General features: G+C 46.8%; 1 protein-coding gene across 1 annotated transcript; it reads right to left on the bottom strand.

The window, feature by feature from the left end:
* Positions 1–862: 862 nt before the first annotated feature.
* On the bottom strand, positions 863–24,821 carry LOC117434177 (death domain-associated protein 6). Its single transcript, XM_059010480.1, has 11 exons — positions 24,723–24,821; positions 19,518–19,801; positions 15,453–15,812; positions 10,520–10,651; positions 10,196–10,312; positions 8,252–8,480; positions 7,074–7,297; positions 3,993–4,161; positions 2,585–3,344; positions 2,094–2,265; positions 863–1,527 (listed from the first exon to the last, which is right to left on the bottom strand). Exons 2-11 carry the CDS (start codon positions 19,785–19,787, stop codon positions 1,468–1,470), a joined length of 2,493 nt encoding a protein of 830 aa, XP_058866463.1. The 5' UTR covers positions 19,788–19,801; positions 24,723–24,821; the 3' UTR covers positions 863–1,467.
* Positions 24,822–25,030: the final 209 nt, after the last annotated feature.

Below are 25,030 nucleotides of genomic sequence, written 5' to 3'. Positions count from 1 at the left end.
ATACATGCTGGATCTCAATGTTTGCTGTATGAATGTGTGATACATGCTGGATCTCAATGCTTGCTGTATGAATGTGTGATACATGCTGGATCTCTCAATGCTTGCTGTATGAATGTGTGATGCATGCTGGATCTCAATGCTTGCTGTATGAATGTGTGATACATGCTGGATCTCAATGCTTGCTGTATGAATGTGTGACAGATGCTGGATCTCAATGCTTGTTGTGTGAATGTGTGATACATGCTGGATCTCAATGCTTGCTGTATGAATGTGTGATACATGCTGGATCTCTCAATGCTTGCTGTATGAATGTGTGATACATGCTGGATCTCAATGCTTGCTGTATGAATGCGTGATACATGCTGGGTCTCAATGCTTGCTGTATGAATGTGTGATACATGCTGGATCTCTCAATGTTTGCTGTGTGTGTGTGATACATGCTGGATCTCAATGCTTGCTGTGTGAATGTGTGATACATGCTGGATCTCAATGCTTGTTGTGTGAATGTGTGATACATGCTGGATCTCAATGCTTGTTGTATGAATGTGTGATACATGCTGGATCTCTCAATGCTTGCTGTGTGAATGTGTGATACATGCTGGATCTCAATGCTTGTTGTATGAATGTGTGATACATGCTGGATCTCTCAATGCTTGCTGTGTGAATGTGTGATACATGCTGGATCTCAATGCTTGCTGTGTGAATGTGTGATACATGCTGGATCTCAATGCTTGCTGTATGAATCTGATGCTGTCTGATTTACGAGACACCCTGCAGTTCAAACACAGTGACGCCCACATCAGTTAAACTGAATGACTTTTGAAGCCGTTGATCCTTTAATAATGCATTTTTGGCACAGTACTTTCATTTTTTTTTTTTTTTTTTTAATAAAAATGCCAGATATTGTGCTTTATAGAAAAAGAAGCTACCTTTATAAGAAAACATGAATTCCATTTTTATTACAAGTAGCTCACAAAACAGAAATATCCCACCAAAAGAAACTTGGCGTTTTCATTAATCTTAAATGTATTTAAATCTCCCATCTTTTTAAATTTACAAAAATATCAGGCAGTGTGTTTGATAAATACTAAACCCAAGTCCATTACAAAAATGTTGTTTCTCAAACCTGTGTTGAAATTTACCAGTCCAATTCACAATACTGTGCTCTAGTCTAGCTGCTGTAGTTAGCAATTAAACACTGTGCTCTAGTGTAGCTGCTGTAGTTAGCAATCCCAAAGTAACTATACTAAGCCTGCCAACTATAGCAGCTAGACTAGAACACAGTATTTGGGGATAGCTAACTATAGCAGCTAGACTAGAGCACAGTGTTTGTAAATCTTAGTTCTCTGTATGGATCATTGAATATTCGACAGCCCCCATCCCCAGGCTTTAGGACTGTCACTCAGCCTTCATATTGTTTGGGTGGGTGGAGTTTTTCAGGGGGGTCACCTGGGGGTCATCCGGAGGTCAATCGGAATCGGACAGAACAATCACTTCCTCTGGGTCGCACTGTGTAGCTACGGTCACCTGGGGGAAAGAAAGCAGAGCGTTTCACATCTCAACATCCCTCCTGACAATCGAGCAGCAGGTGTTACTGGGATACGGAGGGAAGGCCTTTTCATGTACAGCTCCTCATTTCAGGAACATTCTGCCTTCTGGCAGGGAAGCTGGGACTTTTACAAAATAGCTTTATCTTAGTTTTCCAATTTTCCAATAAAAACTGCATTTTCTTTTTGTCCTTTTAAAATGCCAGTTTTATTAATGTATTTTGTTTTTATTAGGCTGTTTAATTGTTTTGTAAAACAATTTTTAAACTTCTCATTAAATTTTGTATCTCTAATTTAATGGATTATTTTTTTTTCTGTGAAGCACTTTGGGATCCATTTGAGGAAAGGTGTTATTGAAATGTGAATTACATTGTATTGTACTGTGAGCTTAATTAGCTTGTCACCTGAACAATGGGTCTAATCAAGCTGGTATTAAAACCTGGAATGGGTGAAACTGCTCTGCAATCGAAGTCTCATTTCCATTCCTGTATAAGTGTGCTAAGATGTTTTCTAGATGTTGGCAGACAGGCAGGCAGAGAGACGCACCTTCTTCCTCTTACTGGGATTACACTTGCTGGAACTGGGCTGTGAGCTGCTGACCAGTTGTGACAGCGGAGAGTCTGCTCTGGTGGAGTCTGCTACTGGGAAGACTGTGCAGTGAGAGTCAGGGGGACTGCTGGAACACACCCCCATATCAAGAGGGATCTCGTCATCACCACTGCGGAGAGAGGGGGAGAGGAGAGGGGGAGAGGGGAAGAGATGGCGGAAGAAAGGAGAAAGAGGGGGAGAGGAAAGAGAGAGAGGGGAAGAGATGGCGGAAGAAAGGAGAAAGAGGGGGAGAGGAGAGAGAGGGGAAGAGATGGAAGGAGGGGGAAAGGGAGAAGAGAGGGGGGAGAGGAGAGAGAGAGAGACAGAGAGAAAAACTGCATGATTCTCAACTCAGCAATGAGCTAACCTCATAAGGAGTGTGCCAGTCTAACCAGTATAACACTCGGGGAGCAATGAACGCTCTCCAGCATCGCCTCCTAACCTCTCACCTGTCCACTGGCGCCTTCTTGGTGTCCCTTGATCTCCCATTCATCCCTTGTTTCCTATTGGGCGGTGAGGAACCCCGCTTCCTCTTCACACTCCTGCTGGAGCCGTGATTGGCTGTGGTGTCTGTGTGTCCCTCCCCCGAGGAGCTGTGATTGGACGCCTGGGAGCAGACAAGCAGGGGAGAGCCGAGATTGGCTGACAGGGGAGGGGAGGGGGACCGGGGTGCGTTGTCAAGGTTACTGGAGATTAAAACGTCGGGGAGGACGGGAGAGTCTGCTCTGGAGGAGAGAGAGGACCGCGAGTCTCCCTGACAGGACAGCAGCGACCCACACAGAGACTTCTCATTGGCTTTGGGAGACAGCCCTGTGCTCTGAATGGCTGATCCTGAGGAAGACAGGGGTGGGGACTCATTGACCGAGCAGAGAGATAGAGGAGAGTTCCGATTGGCAGTTTTCTGTTCCACCTCCATGATGTCATCACTAGGGGAGTCGCCCACTTCCTGTTTGACCTCCTGAGTGCCCGATTGGCTGGGACTGGCTGGAGGGGAGGGGCTTCCCGTGGCAGCTGCCTTCCCTATTAGTGTTTGCGTGTCACTTGTAGTTTTGTGTGTCTCCGATGTCCTGTCCTCGTCCCGGCTCTTCTCCGATTGGCTGTCCTCTCCCACTTCCTCCCCGTTGTTCTCTCCTTCCTCCTCGGAACAGGAAATCCCGCCCTCTTTGGCCGTGAGCCGGTCCTGGTCAATCCCCTCGGCCTTCTCTTCATCTGAGGGGTGAAAAATAAATGCAATAAATAAACAAATAAACAAACCAGGAAGAAGCTCCGAAACCAGCGCCCTCCTGCACCCAGCCCAGCGCTTCACAACCCCCTCAATGAAGCAAAGCACACTGCTCCAAAGAAAATGAAAGGAGCAACATTTGAACTTTGCCAAAACAAATTCAAACTCTTATCATATTTTAAGGGTGCGCTCTTTACACACTGAAACGAACTGATCGACTCGTTTTATCAAGTGCATAACAGCAGCGACATGCGTCTGAAGACACAGAGAAAGACTTTCCAGTCTCTGAATTGCTTTTTTCAGTATTTCTTAATTCAACACATTACTTTGACTTTGCTCTGTCCCACAGCACAACACAGCACTTTTTATCAACAAAATCCTGATAGTTTTGATATTTTTATTCGCAACTTATAGATTAATCAACTAGGAAATTACTTTTTTAAAAGTTTTTTTTTTCTTCTAAACGTCGCAGAAAGAGGATTTCTCTTCCAAGGATCGCTCCCTCCTCCTGCAACAATTTCACCAGCAGGGGAGTGTGATCTGGATACACTGTGACGTTTAGAAGAAAAAACTTCATGCTGCTGAGAAAGTTTAAAACTTCAAACAGGCCGATGGAGTGTGCGAGTGTCTCTCACCGGCCCCCTCTCCCTCCGCTGCCCGACTCCTCTCCAGCTCCTCCTCAATATCAGGGTCTGAGGAGAACTCTTCCTCTTCGTCGTCCTCCTCCTCCTCCTCTTCTTCCTCCTCCTCCTCATCCTCATCCCCCTCTCCTCTCTCTTCTTTACTCATCGACGGTGTTTCGTCCTGCGGTGAAAATAAAAATAGAAATGAATTGGAACCCTCGTAGGGCTCGGATCGTGAAGGGATTGTGAAGCGTGTGGTTTCAGATGGAAGAATTGCAGTCGCAGTTCAGATCCGTGAACATGGAAATGACGTCCTCGAACTTTAAACACTTATTATAGTGCACTGTAGTTTTAAAACAGAGTGCGCTAACAGCACAGTGTTACGAATGGAGCGCCAGACATCAAACACACAATGTGCTCTTTTAAAGATGCAACTAGGTCAGCCCTTTTGACCTTTATATAGGTCAACTATTGCTATAACCAGACTGCAGCTCTGATAAATATCCTGGTATTTATATTTACCGGCAGGTCAGTAACATTCACCAACCACCCATCCCTGAAAACGCTGATCACTCTGAGCCACTGAGGGTCTGCCCAGCTACAATCCAGGGGGCCTCGATACTACCTGCCCCCCCACCAAAGAATGCCCTGACCAAAAATCAACATACCCGTGTGTGTGTGTGTGTGTGTGTGTGTGTATGTATATTGTGAGACAGCAGGGAGGGGGTTAAAACCTCTCTGCAGTAAAAACATGTGCGGAATGCAGCAGTGTGGAGTAGTGGTTAGGGCTCTGGACTCTTGACCGGAGGGTCGCGGGTTCAATCCCAGGTGGGAGGGACACTGCTGCTGTACCCTTGAGCAAGGTACTTTACCTAGATTGCTCCAGTAAAAACCCAACTGTATAAATGGGGAATTGTATGTGAAAATAATGTGATATCTTGTGTAACAATTATAAGTCGCCCTGGATAAGGGCGTCTGCTAAGAAATAAATAATAATAATAATGCACATTTGTCCTGATTTATTTGATTTGTTAATTGTTTTATTAATAATTATCCCCTGCACCTGGTGGCCACTGTTAAATTAGTACCAGGTGCAGGGTATTTAAGAGAGGCAGCTAGTTTGCTCAGGGCTGCTGAGTAGAAGGAGGCAGAAAGAGGTACTCTGCTTCCCAGCAGTCTTGAGGTAAAGTGTGCTGTATTAAACCTGTGTGTTTTGTTTTCTGTTGGGTGGGGAAACAGCTTAGCGGTCCCACTCGTAGTCAGGGTGTTCCTGTTTGTTTAGTTAGTGCTCGTAAAGAGCTAGGTGTTTGTTTTGTATTTTGTTTATTTTGGTGTTTATTAAAACTAGCGCACCAGCGCTTAAAAATCAATTTCTTGTGTGCTGGGTCAATTTTTAAAGGGGCAACGAGCCCGCGAGTGGGTGAGTTCATTCACAATATATATATATATATATATATATATATATATATATACACACACACACACACACACAGTGGTTTACAGAAGTATTCACCCCCCCTGCAAAGTTTTCACATTTTGTTGGCACCTGAGCGTACTCCACGACGCTTTCAAATGAGACTTTACATGTAGAATCTACACAAACTACTCCACATTGATAAAGTTAAAAAATGCATATAGAATATAAATAAGTAAGATTTACAGAGAAACAGATCCATCTCAGTTGCATAAGTATTCAACCCCTTTGCTACTGCAGCCCTAAATGAGCTGAATGATTTGTTTGAAAGGTCACAACATTAGTGTAATGGTTTCAGCCTGTGTGTACTCAAAGTGGTTTAACTTGCAGATAATTTCCCTCAGGTATATAAAGACTTTCAAGCTGCAACTCACATTATGATCCAACAAAGCAACCATGAAGACTAATGAGCTTTCGAAACAAGTCAGGGATAAAGTGGTAGAGAGAGGCACAGAGCAGGAGAAGGGTACAAGAAAATGACCCTGATTATCCCTCTCAGCACAGTGAAGTCCATCACTAAGAAGCGGAAGATGCATCATACCACCCAGACACTACCCAAATCAGGTCGTCCTCCCAATCTGAGCAGCCGGGCAAGCAGGAAACTGGTTTGGGATGTCACTCTGAAGCCAACAATGACCATGAGAGATCTGCAAAGTTCTGTGTCTGAGATGGGAGTCAGTGTTCACACATCAACAATAAGCCGGTCCCTACACAAACCTTACAGAAAGAAGCCATTACTCAAAAAGCCTCATCTTAAAGCACATATGGAGTTTGAGAAAAAGCATGTAGATGACACTGCAGACGTGTGGAAAAAGGTTTTGTGGTCAGACGAGACAAAAATTGAACTTTTCAGACTAAATTCCAAGCCCAACACTGCACATCACCCAGTCAACACCATCCCAACTGTCAAGCATGCTGGTGGCAGCATCATGTTATGGGGATGATTCTCTTCAGCAGGGACTGGGAAGCTTGTCAGGATAGAGGGGAGGGGATGGTGCAAAGTACAGGCGAATCCTTGAGGAAAACCTGTTTGAGTCAGCCAAGACTCTGAAACTGGGGAGGAAATTCACATTTCAGCAGGACAATGACCCAGAGCACACAGCCAAAGCCACACTGAAGTGGTTGAACAAGAAGTGAATTCATGTTCCTGAGAGGCCCAGTCAAAGTCCTGACTTGAATCCAATCGAAAACGTATGGCGAGGCTTGAAGATTGCAGTCCATCGACGATCCCCAACAACCTTATCAGAAATGGAGTAATTTTCCCATGAAAAATGGGCAAAAATGTCACCATCCTACTGTGCAAAGCTAGCAGAGACCCATCCAAAAAGACTCATAGCAGTAATTGCTGCAAAAGGTGCTTCTACCAAGTACTGACTTAAGGGGCTGAATACTGCAACCAGTAAATTTCATTTTGTACATTTTCTTTGCAAGTTTTGCTGACATTTAACCTCCTCCTCATATAACAGTGTTCAGTTTAACCACTACAGCTTTGAATAAAAAAAAGTTTGTTTGAAAAACTGTGCATACATTATTTGTAATTCAACAAAATGTGACATTATTGGTAGGGGGTGAATACGTCTGCAAACCACTGTACATATATCTGTGTGTCTCCGCTTTACCTGTGCCCTGCTGGTCCCCTCTCCCTCTTCCTCTCCGTCTACGTCTCCCTCCTTCTCCTTCTTCTCTTTCTCTCTCTCGATCCTCCTCTTCCTCTCCTGCTCCTCCATCTCGTCCTGAAGCGCCGCGTATTTCGTGATGACCTGGTCTATGCTGGTCAGTGCCAGCGTCCTATTGGAATGCAGCTTCTTCGAGAGGGCGGGGTCTGAGAGGGCGGGGTCTGCCCCTGATTGGATCACACAAAGAAAGGGAGAGAGTGATGTCACTGAAATGTATTATATTGTATCCTGATACAAGTAGCCCATCAGACCCATCACCTGCATTATGCCTAATAAGAGACACACTCGGTGAACTACAATGAGCTGTGCTTTAATCACAATCTCAGTGAGTGTCTCTCCTCTCTCTCTGCACTCTCCTACCTCAGTGTCTCTATCTATGTCTCTCCTCTCTCTGTTCACTTCTCTCCCTGAACTCCTATCTCAGTGTCTCTCCCCTCTCTCTGTACTCTCCTATCTCAGTGTGTCTCCTCTCTCTGTACTCGTTGGTGAGGTGGCTCAGTGTGTGTGTGTATGTGTGTGTGTGTGTCTCCTCTCTCTGTACTCGTTGGTGAGGTGGCTCAGTGTGTGTGTGTGTGTGTCTCCTCTCTCTGTACTCGTTGGTGAGGTGGCTCAGTGTGTGTGTGTCTCCTCTCTCTGTACTCATTGGTGAGGTGGCTCAGTGTGTGTGTGTGTGTGAGTGTGTGTCTCCTCTCTCTGTACTCGTTGGTGAGGTGGCTCAGTGCGTGTGTGTGTGTGTGTCTCCTCTCTCTGTACTCGTTGGTGAGCTGGCTCAGTGTGTGTGTGTGTCTCCTCTCTCTGTACTCGTTGGTGAGGTGGCTCGGTGTGTGTGTGTGTGTGTGTGTGTCTCCTCTCTCTGTACTCGTTGGTGAGGTGGCTCAGTGTGTGTGTGTGTCTCCTCTCTCTGTACTCGTTGGTGAGGTGGCTCAGTGTGTGTGTGTGTGTGTGTGTGTCTCCTCTCTCTGTACTCGTTGGTGAGGTGGCTCAGTGTGTGTGTGTGTGTGTGTGTGTGTGTCTCCTCTCTCTGTACTCATTGGTGAGGTGGCTCAGTGTGTGTGTGTCTCCTCTCTCTGTACTCATTGGTGAGGTGGCTCAGTGTGTGTGTCTCCTCTGTCTCTACTCACGGCTGCTGTACTGGTCGGTCAGGTGGCTCCCAAAGTTGTAGACCAGGTCGAGGTGCCGGCGCTCCTGCAGTCTGTTCCCCACGTCCCGGAAGGCGTCCTGGGCCAGACTCTGCAGCTGCTTCCTGCCGAGCCCCAGCTGATGCTTCTCATTGGCTCTCGTCATCACGCGCAGGATATCCGTGTAGTCCGGGAAGGTGTCGTTCTGCGGGTTATTGATGAAGCGCTCCACCTGACACCAGAAACACAGCGCATCAAACAGGAGCCAGAAACACAGCGCATCAAACAGGAGCCAGAAACACAGCGCATCAAACAGGAGCCAGAAACACAGCACATGAAACAGGAGCCAGAAACACAGCACATGAAACAGGAGCCAGAAACACAGCGCATCAAACAGGAGCCAGAAACACAGCGCATCAAACAGGAGCCAGAAACACAACGCATCAAACAGGAGCCAGAAACACAACGCATGAAACAGGAGCCAGAAACACAGCACATGAAACAGGAGCCAGAAACACAGCACATCAAACAGGAGCCAGAAACACAGCGCATCAAACAGGAGCCAGAAACACAGCACATGAAACAGGAGCCAGAAACACAGCACATGAAACAGGAGCCAGAAACACAGCACATCAAACAGGAGCCAGAAACACAGCGCATCAAACAGGAGCCAGAAACACAGCGCATCAAACAGGAGCCAGAAACACAGCACATCAAACAGGAGCCAGAAACACAGCGCATCAAACAGGAGCCAGAAACACAGCGCATCAAACAGGAACCAGAAACACAGCACATGAAACAGGAGCCAGAAACACAGCACATGAAACAGGAGCCAGAAACACCGGGCATCAAACAGGAGCCAGAAACACCGCGCATCAAACAGGAGCCAGAAACACAGCGCATCAAACAGGAGCCAGAAACACAGCGCATCAAACAGGAGCCAGAAACACAGCGCATCAAACAGGAGCCAGAAACACAGCGCATCAAACAGGAGCCAGAAACACAGCACATGAAACAGGAGCCAGAAACACTGCACATGAAACAGGAGCCAGAAACACAGCACATGAAACAGGAGCCAGAAACACAGCACATGAAACAGGAGCTGTCTCTCACTCTCTGTCTCTCACTCTCTTGTTGATCTCTGGTTAATGAGTGTGTGTCTGTGTGTGTGTGTGTGTTTCTCTCTGTGTCTCACCCTTTTGTTGATCTCCGGGTAGCGGGTGTGTGTGTGTGTGTGTGTGTGTGTGTGTGTGTTTCTCTGTGTCTCACCCTCTTGTTGATCTCTGGGTAGCGTGTGTGTGTGTGTGTGTGTGTGTGTGTCTCTGTGTCTCACCCTCTTGTTGATCTCTGGGTAGCAGGTGTGTGTGTGTGTGTGTGTGTGTGTGTGTGTGTGTGTGTGTGTCTCTCTCTCTCTCTGTCTCACCCTCTTGTTGATCTCTGGGTAGCGTGTGTGTGTGTGTGTGTGTCTCTCTCTGTGTCTCACCCTCTTGTTGATCTCTGGGTAGCGGGTGTGTGTGTGTGTGTGTGTCTCTCTCTCTGTCTCACCCGCTTGTTGATCTCTGGGTAGCGTGTGTGTGTGTCTCACCCTCTTGTTGATCTCTGGGTAGCGGGTGTGTGTGTGTGTGTGTGTCTCTGTGTCTCACCCTCTTGTTGATCTCTGGGTAGCGTGTGTGTGTGTGTGTTTCTCTGGGTCTCACCCTCTTGTTGATCTCTGGGTAGTGGGGGTGTGTGTGTGTGTGTGTTTCTCTGAGTCTCACCCTCTTGTTGATCTCTGGGTAGCGGGGGGGGGGGGGGGTGTGTGTGTGTGTGTCTCTGGGTCTCACCCTCTTGTTGATCTCTGGGTAGCGGGGGGGTGTGTGTGTGTGTCTCTGTGTCTCACCCTCTTGCTGATCTCTGGGTAGCGGGTGGGTGTGTGTGTGTGTGCGTGTGTGTGTCTCTGGGTCTCACCCTCTTGTTGATCTCTGGGTAGCGTGTTCCGCTGTACTGGATTCTCTGCTCAATCACCCGGCCCGTCTGAGAGGAGCAGCCCTTCAGCTCACACAGCTTCTCATAGATCTTCATCATCTGAACCCAACCAATAACCAACAGTCAATCAATACTCAATACATATCACCCAAATCAACAGATAACCAATAACCAACACACTGAGCAGCCCTTCAGCTTAGAGATTCTAATCAAGAACCAATGATCATGTTAATAAAGCTAATAGGATGTAAGAGAACGGATTTGCAATGCTAATGATAATGTTGCCGGCGTCACCCCGGTGATCACCTTGCGCTTCAGCCGGTGCTCCTGGATGTAGCCAGAGTCCTCGTCCTCCAGATCCTCCAATCCCAGCTCCTTCTCCTGCAGCTTCTGGATCTCATCAGAGTACACCTTCAATAGGCTCTCCAGGTACCGAATCTGAGAGAGAGGAGAGAGGAGCGAGACTGTGAGAGGAGAGAGGAGCGAGACTGTGAGAGGAGAGAGGAGCGAGACTGTGAGAGGAGAGAGGAGCGAGACTGTGAGAGGAGAGAGGAGCGAGACTGTGAGAGGAGAGAGGAGCGAGACTGTGAGAGGAGAGAGGAGCGAGACTGTGAGAGGAGAGAGGAGCGAGACTGTGAGAGGAGAGAGGAGCGAGACTGTGAGAGGAGAGAGGAGCGAGACTGTGAGAGGAGAGAGGAGCGAGACTGTGAGAGGAGAGAGGAGCGAGGCTGTGAGAGGAGAGAGGAGCGAGACTGTGAGAGGAGAGAGGAGCGAGGCTGTGAGAGGAGAGAGGAGCGAGGCTGTGAGAGGAGAGAGGAGCGAGACTGTGAGAGGAGCGAGGAGCGAGACTGTGAGAGGAGCGAGGAGCGAGACTGTGAGAGGAGAGAGACGCGAGACTGTGAGAGGAGAGAGGAGCGAGACTGTGAGAGGAGCGAGGAGCGAGACTGTGAGAGGAGAGAGGAGCGAGACTGTGAGAGGAGAGAGGAGCGAGACTGTGAGAGGAGAGAGGAGCGAGACTGTGAGAGGAGAGAGGAGCGAGACTGTGAGAGGAGAGAGACTGAGAGGAGAGAGGAGCGAGACTGTGAGAGGAGCGAGGAGCGAGACTGTGAGAGGAGCGAGGAGCGAGACTGTGAGAGGAGAGAGGAGCGAGACTGTGAGAGGAGAGAGGAGCGAGACTGTGAGAGGAGAGAGGAGCGAGACTGTGAGAGGAGAGAGGAGCGAGACTGTGAGAGGAGAGAGGAGCGAGACTGTGAGAGGAGAGAGACTGTGAGAGGAGAGAGGAGCGAGACTGTGAGAGGAGAGAGGAGCGAGACTGTGAGAGGAGAGAGGAGAGAGGAGCGAGACTGTGAGAGGAGAGAGGAGCGAGACTGTGAGAGGAGAGAGGAGCGAGACTGTGAGAGGAGCGAGACTGTGAGAGGAGAGAGGAGCGAGACTGTGAGAGGAGGAGCGAGACTGTGAGAGGAGAGAGGAGCGAGACTGTGAGAGGAGAGAGGAGCGAGACTGTGAGAGGAGAGAGGAGCGAGACTGGGAGAGGAGAGAGGAGCGAGACTGGGAGAGGAGAGAGGAGCGAGACTGGGAGAGGAGAGAGGAGCGAGACTGGGAGAGGAGAGAGGAGCGAGACTGGGAGAGGAGAGAGGAGCGAGACTGGGAGAGGAGAGAGGAGCGAGACTGGGAGAGGAGAGAGGAGCGAGACTGGGAGAGGAGAGAGGAGCGAGACTGGGAGAGGAGAGAGGAGCGAGACTGGGAGAGGAGAGAGGAGCGAGACTGGGAGAGGAGAGAGGAGCGAGACTGTGAGAGGAGAGAGGAGCGAGACTGTGAGAGGAGAGAGGAGCGAGACTGTGAGAGGAGCGAGACAGTGAGAGGAGAGAGGAGCGAGACAGTGAGAGGAGAGAGGAGCGAGACTGTGAGAGGAGAGAGGAGCGAGACTGTGAGAGGAGAGAGGAGCGAGACTGTGAGAGGAGAGAGGAGCGAGACTGTGAGAGGAGAGAGGAGCGAGACTGTGAGAGGAGAGAGGAGCGAGACTGTGAGAGGAGAGAGGAGCGAGACTGTGAGAGGAGAGAGGAGCGAGACTGTGAGAGGAGAGAGGAGCGAAGCTGTGAGAGGAGAGAGGAGCGAGACTGTGAGAGGAGAGAGGAGCGAGACTGTGAGAGGAGAGAGGAGCGAGACTGTGAGAGGAGAGAGGAGCGAGACTGTGAGAGGAGAGAGGAGCGAGACTGTGAGAGGAGAGAGGAGCGAGAATGTGAGAGGAGAGAGACTGAGGAGAGAGGAGAGAGACTAAGGAGAGAGGAGAAAGGCAGAGAGACAGAGAGAGACTGTGAGAGGCAGAGATACTGTGACAGGAGTGAGGCAGAGAGGAGAAAGTGACTGAGGAGAGAGGAGAGAGACCGAGAGGAGAGTGGAGAGAGACTACCAAAACACAGCACTTCTGATCATGTTTACACCCTACACACACTAATAAATAAACACGTCCACCAAACTAATAAAGGAAAAATATTCGCCTGCTTATAGATTTTAAAAAGGCATTTGATTCAATTTGGCACGAAGGACTCTTTAATAAATGTCTTCAAAGTGGTGTAGGGGGTAAAGTCTATGACATCATAAAATCTACGTACTCAGAAAATAGTGGTAAAATTTTAACAAAAGAACATAATTCTTCACACAGGGGCGTGGGGTGAGACAGGGCTGCAGTCTGAGTCCAACACTGTTCAACATCTACATCAATCAGCTGGCCACAGTGCTGGAGCAGTCTGCAGCACCTGGACTCATTCTACATGACAAAGAAATTAAATTCCTGCTCTACGCAGATGACCTGGTCCTGTTGTCACCCACAGAGCAGGATCTTCAGCAGAGCCTGTCACTGCTAGAGCAGTACTGTCAGACCTGGGCCATGGCAGTAAACATGAATAAAACCAGAAGAAAGCCAGATCTCAGGGAAATAAGTACCACTTCACCCTGGGCAAAAACACTTTAGCACACTGCACACACTACACCTATCTAGGCCTAAAAATCAGAAAAAGGTCAGATCTCACAGAAGCAGGTACAACTTCACTCTAGGCAACACCACCCTAAAACACACCACACATTATAACTACCTGGGCCTGACCATCAATGCGTCAGGGAGCTTTAACCTAGCAGTGAAGGCGTTCAAAGAAAAAGCATGCAGAGCTTTTTATAACATCAAAAGGAGGCTACACAAATTAAACATACCAATTAGAATGTGGTTAAAAATATCTGGACAGTGTAATCCAGCCCATTGCGCTATACGGAAGGAAGGTGCGGGGTCCAATCAGTCAACAGGATTACAAATAAATGGGATAAACATCCAATAGAAACCCTGCATGCTGAATTCAGCAAAAAAATATTACAGGTCCAATGTAAAACTCCAAACCGTGCATGCAGGGCTGAATTAGACCACTATCCACTGCTCATCTCCATACAGAAAAGAGCACTGAAATTCAGGATGCATCTCAGGAAAAGTGACCCAGCAAACCCAAGAGCTCAGCCCAGAAAAGAGTCCCCTCAGCCAGCCGGTCCTGAAGCTCACTGCAACAACCCACACTAACACCAACCAGCTTCAGGACAGCACTGCCAACTCACTACCAACCAGAGTCAACCAAATTATTTTAAAAAAAGCAAAAACTCCTATCTGAAACATTGGGAAAATGAGATACAAAGCACAGGCAGATCCTGACCAAGGACAGGCTCAGTGACCACAGTCTGGCCATCGAAATCGGCCAGCACAAAACATCCTGGCTGCCCAGAGAAGACAGACTGTGTGGTCACTGCGAGACAGGAGAGGTCGAGACAGAGATGCACTTTCCAAGGGACATATTCTTAAGAAAAATAATGACCTCCCTCTCCCACTGCCCACACGACAGATCCAGAGAAGCTGGTTGTCCTCCTGGGAGACGGACACACAGCCACACTGGCTGCTCAACATGTAGAAGCCTGTCCCAGCCTGAGGGACACGCAGTGAGTGCTCTGCACTGCTTCGGGGGGGTTAACCAGGGTTCAGTGTTACATTTTATTTACCTATGATCATGGTTATGTTATTTATTATTTTACCAAGATTTCTACCTTCACCATTATTCCATTTGCTAGCTATTCATTTCGAATTTTCACTCTGACTTTATTCAATTAATTTATTATTTTTATTTATTTTACTTACTTTTTTCAATTAATGTATTTGTATTTATTTTCATAATGTTCATAATGTTTACATGATATATTGTGTAATGCATTATGTAATTGCTTTGGCAACACTGTTAATTGTTAGTCATGCCAATAAAGCACCGCTGAATTGAATTGAAATGACAGAGGAGGGATAAAAACACTAAGACACAAAACAAACTGGAGTGCTATCAGACCCTAAACAGAAAATACACCCTGGCAGAATACCTGGTCAGGGTGAGAGACACAAAGCAGAGGCAGATCCTGACCAAGTACAGACTCAGTGACCACCACCTGGCCATCGAAACAGGACGGCACAGACAGTCCTGGCTGCCCAGAGACAGGAGGCTGTGTGGACACTGTGAACTGGGAGAAGTCGAGACAGGGATGCACTTTCTATTACACTGCAGTAAATACAGAGAAACGAGGGACATTTTCTTCCCTAAATTCTGCAGTGCTGTCCCAAAATTCCCAAACATGCCTGACTGTCAGTCCTGCTGGGGAAGGACACACACAGCTATACTGGCTGGCCAGTACATAGAGACTCAGCCTGAGGGACACACAGTGAACATGTCGCAACACAATCCCATTACAGGGCTACAACTGAGAGTGAGGGAGAGGGAAGGATGGAGGATGGGAGGAGGATGGAAAGAGAGTAAGGGAGAAAGCGAGGGTGAGAGGGAAGGAGAGGATGGAAGGAGAGTAAGGGAGAAAGCGAGGGTGAGAGGGAAGGAGAGAAAGGGAGAAGAGAGGGAGGAAGGGAGGGTTAAAGAGAGGAAAGGGAAGGAAGAAGGAAGAAGAGAGGGAGAAAGGGAGGGTGAAAGATGTTAGAAAGGGAAATGTTTTAGTAATGTTAGTTATACGTTGCTTTGGCAAAACTTGTTCATTCTTGTCACGCCAATAAAGCTTATTGAATTTAACAGAGGAGAGAGACACAGGAGAGAGAGAAGAGAGAGAGAGAGAGAGAGAGAGAGAGAGAGAGAGAGAGAGAGAGGAGAGAGACAGGAGAGAGGAGAGAGAGAGAGACAGCATATATATAGTTATAAAAAAAAAAAAAAACAGACCTCACCTGTCTCTTGGATGCCTTGGCAGTTTTGCCTCTCTCCTCCTCCCTCTCCTGCTGCTGCTGCTGCCGCTCTGGCTGCTCCTCTGTGCCCTGTGCCGGTCCCGCGGGCTCACATGTCTCCATGCCGGCGTGGCTCAGCTGCAGCTTGCGCTTGTTTGAGTTTGCACGCAGCGCGGTGCACAGCTCGTTGATGAACACGTACACCTTGCTCCTCCGGCTCTGCACGTGGGTCAGGCAGCGCCCCAGCGAGTTACGGAACTCCGCAGAGCCCAGGTACTGCTCGCTGGCCTGGCTGTGCTTCGAACACAGGTACGAGATCACCTCGGGGTGGTCAGGCGTGAGGCTGGAGCAGAACTGCACAAACTGAGAGACAGAGAGAAAGAGACAGGTGAGACAACGTCAACACTGCAGAGCTGTGGAAGAGAACCACAAACTAAAACAGAGACAGAGATGCACTTTCTGTTGATCTGCTCCAAATACACTGAATTAAAGGAGAAATATTTTCAAAAATTCCCCAAGTCAGATGGCAGAATGCACATCCCTCCCTGACTCAAAGCAACTGCCGATCCTGCCAGGAGAAGGGAAGCAGACAGCAGAGCTAGCGAGTCTGCCTGTCGCAGCCCGAGAGGCAGTGTGGAGCCGCTACACTGGGATCAGTCAACACTGCTGTGCCTGTCACAGCCCGAGAGGCAGTGTGGGGCCGCTACACTGGGATCAGTCAACACTGCTGTGCCTGTCACACCCCGAGAGGCAGTGTGGAGCCGCTACACTGGGATCAGTCAACACTGCTGTGCCTGTCACACCCCGAGAGGCAGTGTGGAGCCGCTACACTGGGATCAGTCAACACTGCTGTGCCTGTCACAGCCCGCGAGGCAGTGTGGAGCCGCTGCACTGGGATCAGTCAACACTGCTGTGCCTGTCACACCCCGAGAGGCAGTGTGGAGCCGCTACACTGGGATCAGTCAACACTGCTGTGCCTGTCACACCCCGAGAGGCAGTGTGGAGCCGCTGCACTGGGATCAGTCAACACTGCTGTGCCTGTCACAGCCCGAGAGGCAGTGTGGAGCGCTACACTGGGATCAGTCAACACTGCTGTGCCTGTCACACCCCGAGAGGCAGTGTGGAGCCGCTACACTGGGATCAGTCAACACTGTTGTGCCTGTCACAGCCCGAGAGGCAGTGTGGAGCGCTACACTGGGATCAGTCAACACTGCTGTGCCTGTCACACCCCGAGAGGCAGTGTGGAGCCGCTACACTGGGATCAGTCAACACTGCTGTGCCTGTCACACCCCGAGAGGCAGTGTGGAGCCGCTGCACTGGGATCAGTCAACACTGCTGTGCCTGTCACAGCCCGAGAGGCAGTGTGGAGCTGCTACACTGGGATCAGTCAACACTGCTGTGCCTGTCACACCCCGAGAGGCAGTGTGGAGCCGCTACACTGGGATCAGTCAACACTGCTGTGCCTGTCACACCCCGAGAGGCAGTGTGGAGCGCTACACTGGGATCAGTCAACACTGCTGTGCCTGTCACACCCCGAGAGGCAGTGTGGAGCCGCTACACTGGGATCAGTCAACACTGCTACTAGTGGTGTGTACACGGGTTGCGACATGATACAACAAAAACACAAAACGGTGCTTATCTTTGTTATTTTGATCTTGCAACAAATAAAGCTCATCAAGAATGCATGTTGCCTTGTTTTTATTCAAATGTAGTAATGTATACAAGTGCATAACATTACAGTGCGAGATCAACTGCTGAAATATATCAACTGGCTTATACATGTAACAAACCCATGCAATCGTGTGGGCTATTCCTCCTTTAAAACACCCTACTTCACACATATGGCCATTGTGCTCTGCAATGCAGACTGCAGAACGTTGACCGGGTTGTAACAAGGCAGTGAGGGAGTCCGATGCAGCGGGCAGTTGTTTCTGGTGTTTGGTTCTGATCCACTGGCAGCAGCACTGCAATCTACATTGGCATTGAGGCTTCACGAGTGGGTGGAAAGACTGCTTGTATTGCCAGGATATTTAATTTCTGTTCGACATATTTTACAACTCGCGTTTCTGTACAACAGCTTTCTGTACAGGGTTAGATTTGTTTTCCTGTTCTCTCATGTTGTCGAATGCGTATTTATGAGGAACACACTGCAATGACATAAACCATACCTGCCCACAGCAAAAGTACAGTCAGTACTAGGCTTGTAACGATAATAAATCAAATGATTTATCAATTCGGGCCCCACGATAACAAATCAATAATATTTTAATGAAATCGAATATTTCATGCAAAATTACTGTACACGATCCGCTGCAGTAATAACTGTAGATTTTTTTTAATTCATTTTGGACACTCGCTAAACAATATCAGTTGAGATCTCCTAAGATACTAAACCCGCCCCGGACGCCCATATCTACCAATCAGTGAGGAGAGCCCAGAGTGGTTATTGGCTGCTGTTATGTGTCAATCAGTAAATCCTGTCCAGTTTTCTTTTTGTAATAGAAACTTATAATCACTTCAGGAACCGGGACCGATGCACATAACTTAACTGGATTTAAGTGCAGGATAAAAGTACACAAAACAGACAGTTTTCACGGTGAAGATTGAATTTCACGGTCCGTGTCACGTTTTTCTTACGGCCATAAAACAGGTAGGGCATTAGTAATGTACTGTGTAAGTGTAATCAAATCCCCTTGGGCGAAACGCTTCTCTGAGCGCTCCAGTATGCGACTCATCTTTGGTTGCGACGTGGTATGTAGATTGATTAGGCCTACACATGTATGAGAGAGATATTCCTCATATCTTGGTTGCGATGTAGGCAGTAAGTCAATTAATAATAAATCCACATACACGTGTGAAAGAGATATTATACATATTCAAGTATGGAGACTAAAATGATCAACTGGAGGGGTCGCTGTAGAAGGTTCTGTTGCAGGAAAGGGTAGGCTGCCTCTAATGTTGTATTCACTGAAGATAATGCAAATTGAAGTGGCTATGCAAAATCATGTAAAGTAAAAGTGAACTGCATCTCTGCAGCCGCGACACACTGGCAGGGGCTGCTTACACAGTACTTTACTAAGGCCCTACCTGTTTCACGACCGTGAAATTCATTCTTCACCGTGAAAACTGTCTGTTTTGTGTACTTTTACCCTGCACTTAAATCCAGTTAAGTTATGTGCATCGGTCCAGGTTCCTGAAGTGATTATAAGTTTCTATTTCAAAAAGAAAACTGGACAGGATTTATTGATTGACACATAACAGCAGCCAATTACCACTCTGGGCTCTCCTCACTGATTGGTAGATATGAGCAGCCGGGGCGGGTTTAGTATCCTAGGAGATCTCAACTGATATTGTTAAGCGAGTGAGCATTTTGCGAGTGTCCAAAATTAATTAAAAAGCATCTACAATAATTACTGCAGCGGACTGTGTACAGTAATTTTGCGTTGTTTTGGTGGTAAACTATTTTGTACAGTGTTTCACTGGATCACATACGTCAATCTACGATCCAACGGCATTCAGACTGAGACAGCAATCAAAAACAAAAAAGGTTTTTGGTTTTTTTCGAAACAGCGTCACGTGACAACGTATTAATGTTAAATATTATTAGTTTCGCTCAAGAAAGACGGCTACAGTTGCGACTGACAGGCTTAAAAGAATTGAATCTGTTCAGTCTTGAACAAAGAAGACTACGCGGCGATCTGATTCAAGCATTCAAAATCCTAAAAGGGACTGACAATGTCGACCCAGGGGACTTTGTTGACCTGAAAAAAGAAACAAGGACCAGGGGCATCCAGAACAGAAAATAGGAGGCACTTTTTTACACAGAGAATTGTGAGGGTCTGGAACCAACTCCCCAGTAATGTTGTTGAAGCTGACACCCTGGGATCCTTCAAGAAGCTGCTTGATGAGATTCTGGGATCAATAAGCTACTAACAACCAAACGAGCAAGATGGGCTGAATGGCCTCCTCTCGTTTGTAAACTTTCTTATGTTCTTATGAAGCTGGGCCACATAATTCATAAATTTCAAGATTCTTACCTCATTCAATTCATAAAACAAAGATTCTTACCTCATCAAACAGGGCCTTGTTCACCAGCAGACCAGAAGAGCTCCGATTCGTGGAGGAGGAAGGGGTGGTCGACGGATCAGGCTTGTGATTGGAAGAGGTGGGAGGATCCGGCGTTGGCTTTGTCGTGTGATTGGTGGGAAACGGAGGGGTGTGCGACTGCTGTGGCGTGTAATTGGTGGGATCTCTGGGAGGGGGCGTGTGACTGGTGGAGGAGCTGGGCACTTCATCTTCATCATCATCGAGAATGATGATGCTGTTCATAGTGGCCATTCCAACAGAGGGCGCTAGAGAGGGGAGCAGGGGTAAAGAGAGGGGTTGAGAGAGCAGGATAATCCAGACACTCATATCAAAGAGAGGCTGCAAGGGTTTCAATACAGCAGCGAGACACGCCTGCAATTTTATAACAAGCGTTCGGAACCAGACATCTTTCTCAACGTCACAGATATTCATCATCCAAACCCCTGGGGTCCTGTGAATGAAATAAACTCAGAGGTGTAGCTGTGCTTCTGTGTTTCTCTCCTTCCTTCTTGCTTTCTCTTTCTTTCACATTTCGTTCATGTGGTCTTGTGATTTTTATTGAAAAAAATAAGTAAATATTATCCTTGGCCACCTCAAAGAAAAGGCAAACACTATTTGTGTTTATTCCTAGTTTCACAGCCGCTCGGGGCTGCATGTACAACACGTTCTCAGAGCAGTGCAAATAGGAAACTGGATTTTAAACACACTATTAGCACCGGCTTGATACAGTTAGCACTGAATAAGCGTCTGTCCCAGTTAAAGAGGCATTTTAAACAACCTTAGTCACACTTCTAATCATAATTTACAACATGCGCAAGAGAGAAGTATTTTTTACTTTTTTTTATTTCTAAATGAAAAGAAACAGAATTAAAATCACATTATGAATAAATGTAAATTACATTATTTAAAAGTCAATTGTTTATTCCTAAACAAAAATGAATCGCTGTTTTTTTTTTCTAAATTAAAAATAATTAAAATCACATCTTAAATCGCAAGGCGAGACACCAGCCTAAGAACCCACAGGAAACTCCAGCAGCGCCTTCAAGAGTTCAACGCGGTTTACGCACCTTACACAAGTCACAGCTTAACCCTTTGCAGTCCATTTATTCAGTGCGTGTCAGGCGCGTCAGGTCCAATTTATTTTCACACGCGCAGTTAATTTTAGACGTGTTGTTTAAAAGTATTTTTTTTCACAGTCAAACGGGTTTAAAAGGCCCTGCATATCAACAAAGCACTCACTAGGCATCTCCAGCCACGCCCCACCCTTTCGTTCGCTATCGCTTTCACATATGCTAAGAAATAAATAATAATAATAATAATAATAATAATAATAATAATAATAATAATAGTCGTACATACCGATCAATCATCTCCTGATCACTCGTTTTATCACCAAACTCCTCAATAATGCGATCCAAGTCATTATTTTATTACTATAACATCTCAAAAAAGCTCTGTCTGTGATATCCTCTGTGCGCTGATTCAGTAACAGCCAGCTTGTTTCCTTATGGCCGCCCCTATCTGATGCCAGGGGCAAGTATGACTATTCATGAGATACACCCTTTTTTATTATTATATTTTTTTTTCGGCTTGTCTCGGCTCCCACTCGGCCATTGAATGGTTTTCTCGGCTTTTTCCAGAGAAAAAAATGACTAGAAACCCATTTTTTGCGTTTTTTTGATGATGTCGGACAGGTTCCGACAATGGACCCGATAGGAATAATTGCAATGTGGGACCAGGTCCCACATAGGACCGCAAAGGGTTAATCCGTACTCCCTGCACTGCAGTGCACACACACCGGGCTTGCTCTGAAAAGCCATCTCCGTTCATCACTTGAAAATTCTGTCCCATTTAAGCAGAAATCCTGACTACCAGCAGGGCCGGATTGTTTAATGGGGACCCCGGGGCTGTTATCGTTTTGGGGGCCCCTCTTTGCATATTCATTTGCTTTCCTTTACTGTTTAACTAACACCACACTCGATCAACATGAATGTCAAATTATTCAGTCTTAGCTGATCCATATTTGACCTGATTCGATGCTTGAATTAGCGCCAGTTTTGAAAATAAGCATTGACCACAGCAGTGAAAATGCTAACTGCAGACTCTTATCGTAATATCGTAATGGCTCGTATTATCGTAATGGCAGGTTATCTGGAAATGCGTTGTCCTTATCTCTTATGAATATGTACGTGTATAATAGGTTTGTAGTAAATACTGTATATATGCATTCAAAAAATGTTTAGCAAATAATACAAAGATAGTACACTGCGCTTTCTTATGTCATGTTGTTTATTATTATTATTTGTGTCAGCAGAATCAGCGGAGCTGCACACACAGGAACCACGTATTATTGATTTATTGATTGATTTATTGATTGATTTATTGATTGATTTTTGGGGACCAAATGAGGCAGGCTGTGTTTTAAGACAACCTAAAAACTTCATGGAAACCCTGTTTAAGAAAGCTGTACGATATCAGTAAGTCGCACAAGACCAAATTGGAACTCGGGCACAAACACAGCCTCCGGTATTTTAATATGAATGAGTTTATTTGCATTTGGAACGAGAATTGCTCATTCTAAAAGAAAACTACATGGAAACACACACAACCCGAAACTACTACCAAAATAGAGGGAGAAAAAGGTCAGACTTATTTTTATTTTTCCATGGAGATTGCCCCACTGTAATCCATATAAACCTAGGTCGCTTCCTCCTGTTGAGCACTGGTACCTTCACATACATTTGTTGGTATTGTATTAAAACAGCGTGTCAGCGTTGGTGGTTTTTGTTTAACCTATCTTCCTCGTGCTGCACTGGGTGTGTTTCTGCTTTTCAGCGTCGCTCTCATCCTTCCCAGGTGCTGCTTTGCCAGACATTTACAGGTTCTGATCTGCGTCACGTTCGTGCCGCAGCACACCTGATAACAGTGGCACGTGACTTGATTGAGTCATATGATCAGGCAGTCCCTGCTCCTCCAACGCAATATGGCTTAGTAAAACAGACCTGTTGTTCCCATCCATACAGTCACATGCTACTTATGCATTTTTTAAGATATTGTATTATAATTATATTTTTTTTTGGGGGGGGGGGGGGGGCCTTAAAATCTGAGGCCCTGAGCTGCAGCCCCTAAAGCCCCTGTGTTAATCCGGCCCTCCAGTATCCCGATTAGGCATCACCGACTGCATTTCAAAAACACTGCTCAGAAAAAAAGGAAGAGAGGCCGGTGACCCCATTTCAATTCCTGTGCCTTTCCCGAGACTGAACAGAGCTTGAAAACCTCATTCTTACCCTCCAATACTACTGCTGGTAAGCAGGACCCTGTCCTATTGAAGCGATAGTGTCCAATACTACTGCTGGTAAGCAGGACCCTGTCCTATTGAAGCGATAGTGTCCAATACTACTGCTGGTAAGCAGGACCCTGTCCTATTGAAGCGATAGTGTCCAATACTACTGCTGGTAAGCAGGACCCTGTCCTATTGAAGCGATAGTGTCCGTCGAGGAAGACCCGCCCCGAGCCGATGAGGTCGCTAACGAAAGTCAAAGTCAACTACCACACGGGACAGCCTATCACGATTAGATTAGAACATTACTGTTCTCATTAGTTTCTTTAAAAATACACTTTAAAACCTCAATCTGCCTTGAACTTGTAATGATTTGTCGGGTACCCATCTGCTGAGAAAGGTTTTAGGAAAATAGTCCCGAAAACTTTCATAAAGGATCATATATAATTAGAGAAAGAAATAAAAATCATTATTAAAAAGTGTTTTTTACTTGTCAGAGATGCTTATAGTTTATTTGGACAGTGCCAGATGTGTGAATGGAGCAATACTATTGAACTTCTGTGTCTCGCTTTGTTGTTGAAAGAGGCAGTCTGAGCTCCAGCCGAGCTGACAGGCTGCGATTGGCTGGTTCTGCGATTGCAGGTACCGGACTGGTTGCTGTCGTAGTTGCAAGGCATTGATTGGCTGGTTTTGGTGGACAATAAAATACATTTGGACCAATTGTGTCTTTGTTTAGTATTTGCTGAACTGAGCTTTCATTATGAAGCAGTCATCACACGTCAGATTGATTTTTTATTTGATTCACAGATGAAGCTGCGACGTGCCAGCGGGAATCTACTGTCTGACAGTATCCGGCTGGAGCTGGAAGCTGACTGGCTTTGATGGTCCTGAATGGTTTTCTGTTCTGTTATTTTTTATTTCTTAGCAGAGACGCCCTTATCCAGGGCGACTTACAATTGTTACAAGATATCACATTATTTTTACATACAATTACATTATTTTTTACATACAATGACCCATTTATACTGCTGGGTTTTTACTGGAGCAATCTAGGTAAAGTACCTTGCTCAAGGGTACCGCAACAGTGTCCCCACTTGGGATTGAACCCACGACCCTCCGGTCAAGAGTCCAGAGCCCTAACCACTACTCCCCACTGCTGCCTCTGTTGGGCTCACAGAGTGACACACGTGTAGCGTTGAGCGGGATTCAAGGAGAGAGGAAGCAGCTGAAAATAAAAACGACTTCCGGGGAGGGAGAATGTACACAAACTGTGATCCACAGAGCACAGAAGGGAAGCACAACAAAAGGGAGTTTCGTTTTCTCTGCAGCCGGAGGGTTACACAGTAAACGATTAGTTTAGGGTTTTTTTATGTCAACGTGTCTGGTCTAGTAGCGAATTCAACACATCACTCCAAAATAAACGACACATCTAGGACAATACTAAAAATAAACTTAAATTCAATGACACCCGTTTCTACTCGAGATGAACTGAAGAAGCCACTGAAACAGACTTCAAAACGTGTGTCACCGCATCAGCTCGTATATATTTACAGCAGTTTTACACGTCGCTACCTCTCTAAACAGTAAGACTTGTGTGTGAATTAATGGCAGGGGCTTGTCGTCGTTGAGTTTAGCAATCGATACAGTATTTGGTGGCAGGTGCTTCTCAAATTGTAAAAAAAGAGAACTGAAAATGAAATGCAGCTGCATCATCACCAAGCAGTCCCCAACCCGTATGAGGAAATGTGTGTCAACACGAACACGTTTCGTCCAAAAACATTCAGGAATAACAGAACAGCGCGTACATGTTATCCTCCCGTGAGGACCTGCGGTATCGTGATACCGAACACGTAAAAGGCTGCGACATTTCCATTTGTTTTTGTCCAGAAAACAGACTCTGAACTTACCCACTCTTCAAACCACCGCTCCTGCCTGTGTTTTCTCTCGCTCTCTTTCAGTCCGCTGTAAGCTCCGCTCTGATTGGAAGAGCCCCAGCAAAGCCGTCTTTCATTCGCTGGCTGCCACAAAGCTGTAATGGCGAAACGCATTCTGCGTGCGTCGTCAAGGCCAGGTCGAGATCCGCGCCGTACAGAGACATGGCGGCGCTCATTCCCTACCGCCAACATGCGATTTCGTGCCGTACAGACGCAAAACAACAGCAGACCTGCCAACTCTTACGTTTTTCTTTTTGGACACCCCGGACAACTCTCGCGAC

Source organism: Acipenser ruthenus, chromosome 41, assembly GCF_902713425.1.
Source record: "Acipenser ruthenus chromosome 41, fAciRut3.2 maternal haplotype, whole genome shotgun sequence".
In the NCBI taxonomy this organism is placed as follows: Eukaryota; Metazoa; Chordata; class Actinopteri; order Acipenseriformes; family Acipenseridae; genus Acipenser; species Acipenser ruthenus.
The sequence above is the reverse complement of the archived record's forward strand: the minus strand, read 5'-3'. Positions and strand labels throughout refer to the sequence as shown.